The sequence below is a fragment of the Athene cunicularia genome (genome assembly GCF_003259725.1).
Source record: "Athene cunicularia isolate RWA chromosome Z unlocalized genomic scaffold, athCun1 chrZ_part1, whole genome shotgun sequence".
NCBI lineage: Eukaryota > Metazoa > Chordata > Aves > Strigiformes > Strigidae > Athene > Athene cunicularia.
Window position 1 is genome coordinate 35,827,801 of NW_020799142.1, and position 2,615 is coordinate 35,830,415.

Here is a 2,615-nt window from a genome sequence, read left to right on the forward strand (position 1 = left end):
AAAAAAAAAAAAAAAAAAAAAAAAAAAAAAAAAAGAGGCAATTTTATTTTTCAGGATTCTTTATGAAGAGAAGTAACACACCCCAACTTCATCTCTCTTTACTGCTTTTCCCAATTATAATGGTTAAAATGCAAACTCTGCTTGACTCGGAGAACAAATGGTCCTTTTGAGGTCACCGGGCTTACTCGCTGGAGTAAGAATTGGATCTTCCTGGAGTAAAATGCAGGACTTCCTAAAGATGAATGGACTCCGCTCTAGAGAAAAAAATAATTCAGCGGCGCTATTTGGCAAAAGCAGTTCTTCAATAAATAAGGATTTATCTACTTCTGTCTGCTGTCAGAAACTGGATTACTTGCTGATGGATAGCAGGTGCTTCCCGTAAAAACGCAGAGAATGTTTTGGGAGCTTGTTTGTTGCAAACATCGACCTAACATATGCTGGATGGCACGGAAGCTCTGCTCGGAAAAACAGCATCAGAATCGAAAACGAGTAAAGCTGAAACCTCAAAGGTTGTCTGAGCCAAACTGGAGATTATCCAAGCTAAAGGAGCAGGGCAAACAGTTAAAATGAGGTACCTGCAACCCCCCTTTTTTTATTATTTATTTTAATAAACCTCTTTTTTTTTTTTAATAAACCTTTTTTTTTTATTATTTTTATTCCTCTATAACAGCGGTCGTATTTAGGGTTACCAAGGCAAACAGTGTTACTCAAATGACACCACGCGAAGCTCAAGTCTAGCGCCGGGTCTACTTTCTGCTATCACTCGAATGTTCTCGTTTGATCCAAGGGTGGATTTTTCAACCAGCTCTCTAGAAACGCTGCTGCTCTGGAAACAAACCCAGAAACGAGCCGGGGACGCACCGTTCCCTCTTACTCCGACGTGCCCCCCGCCCATGACCCAACGTTTCGCTACAGCCTTACGCAGCCATTTAAACCTCAAACCACCCCACAGCTTCATCCAACAGCAGCACTATTCTAAAGCCTTTTTTTTTTTTTTTTTAAATTAAATATATAATCATTTTCTTTCTCTTGCTTGCACTCTCGCTATTTAATTTTTAAGTAGTTTGCACACTGGAGTGGATTGCAGTCAGTCCTTTTCCAGCATACATAAATAGTCCTTTCATTATCAAAAAGCCAAGCCTTGAAAGAAGAGTCGAGAGTTTGGCACTGGTTCAAGTTACTGTAGCATAACAGGAGACTGGAAACAAGACCAAGTGATTAATTTGGCATCTCATTTAATTCATTTTTATCACTTACTTGTTAACTCTGATTTTAAGCTATTGCCTTGTCCTGAATTTTTATTCCGGATTGTCAGAATGAAATACTGGATTATTATCATAAAACTGTATATATATATACACCCAGTTTCCACTCTGTGTGCACTTAGAGATATTTCTTCAGGGCACAGGACACTCTTGTGCTCTCTGTTTTCTCACGAATTGCAAGTCAGTGCTTCAGGCGAGTTGTACCGGAGACGGTTCCCCCGTCCCTCTTACCTGTTTGAGACAGAAGTGGTGTATAAGGGACTTTCGGTTCTATTGCACTCATGGGTGGAGGTAGCAAGGGGTTGGCAAAGCTGCGGAGAGGGTGAGTAGGGCGGACGCAGGCAGTGGGGATGGTTCTGCTCGGGGCATCCTCGGTGTTGGGGTGCTCAGGCTGCGTCTGCGGCAGCAAGGATGGCTGCTGTGGTGCTGGTCCTTCGTTAACAGCTGCAGGAGGAGAGTCAAAAAAAAAAAAAAAAATTTTTATGTTGCACTTCCTACTTTTATGGTCATTTTCAACAGAAGGGACAGCATCAGATTCCACCCTCCAACAAAGTGCAGGAAATGTGCGAACAGTTCCATCAAAAGTTATTGGCAGATGAATTAAGGAGAAGATGTTGCTCAGAGGGGCCGTTTGAAGCTCAAAACATCTTCCTTAAAAAAAAACCAAAACCACAACAAACAAAACAAAGAAAAAAAAAAAAACCAACAAAAAAACCCCAAGCATGATATTTTTATCTCCTTCTCTTTCCTCTCTATGTGCTTTTAAATATTAAAACCCAATAAACACGTTCATGCATCATGTGGAGGTGGAAACAAGGTATGGCCTATGGAAACTCGTTACATTCAGCTGTTCCAGTCATGGTGGAGAAAAAGCTGGAGACGAAGAAAAAAACTGAATTAATTTCCCCGTAACCAATCACCAGTGTTGTTTTCCCCTGAGACAGCTGTAACATTTAGTGTGCCAACGCAGTAGGCTGCTGGTTTATTCGCCTATATTCAGAGTCAATTTTTCAGCGATTTAAATGTTCCATGTCAACCTTCTAAGGGAAAAGACAGCTTCCCTACATTTGGCCGTGTTGTTTAAAAGGAGTTTTCAGTATCAACCTTTGTCCTGGACTTCCCGTGCCAGAAAACAGAAGCAAAGGGATGAAATATTAATGCAAACAAGGCTGAGACAAACAGAAAAACCCTCAATTTCCACAGACCCTCTAGAAACTCACGTCGTAGGCAAGCTCTAAATTAAAGCCTGATTTACGGTTGTGTAGGAGTTTTCAGGATGTTATATGGTCCCCAGTGTTGTCGAACATCCCCTCGAATGCAAAAAAAAAAAAAAAAAAAAAAAAAAAAAGG

General features: G+C 40.8%; 1 protein-coding gene across 1 annotated transcript in view; it reads right to left on the minus strand.

Moving 5' to 3' along the window:
• Positions 1-2,615, minus strand: part of DCC (DCC netrin 1 receptor) — a 260,983-nt gene that overhangs the window by 11,610 nt on the left and 246,758 nt on the right. The window contains exon 24 of the mRNA XM_026865876.1: positions 1,497-1,709. Coding sequence (XP_026721677.1) covers positions 1,497-1,709 — 213 coding nt within the window. The remainder of the gene's footprint in view (positions 1-1,496; positions 1,710-2,615) is intronic.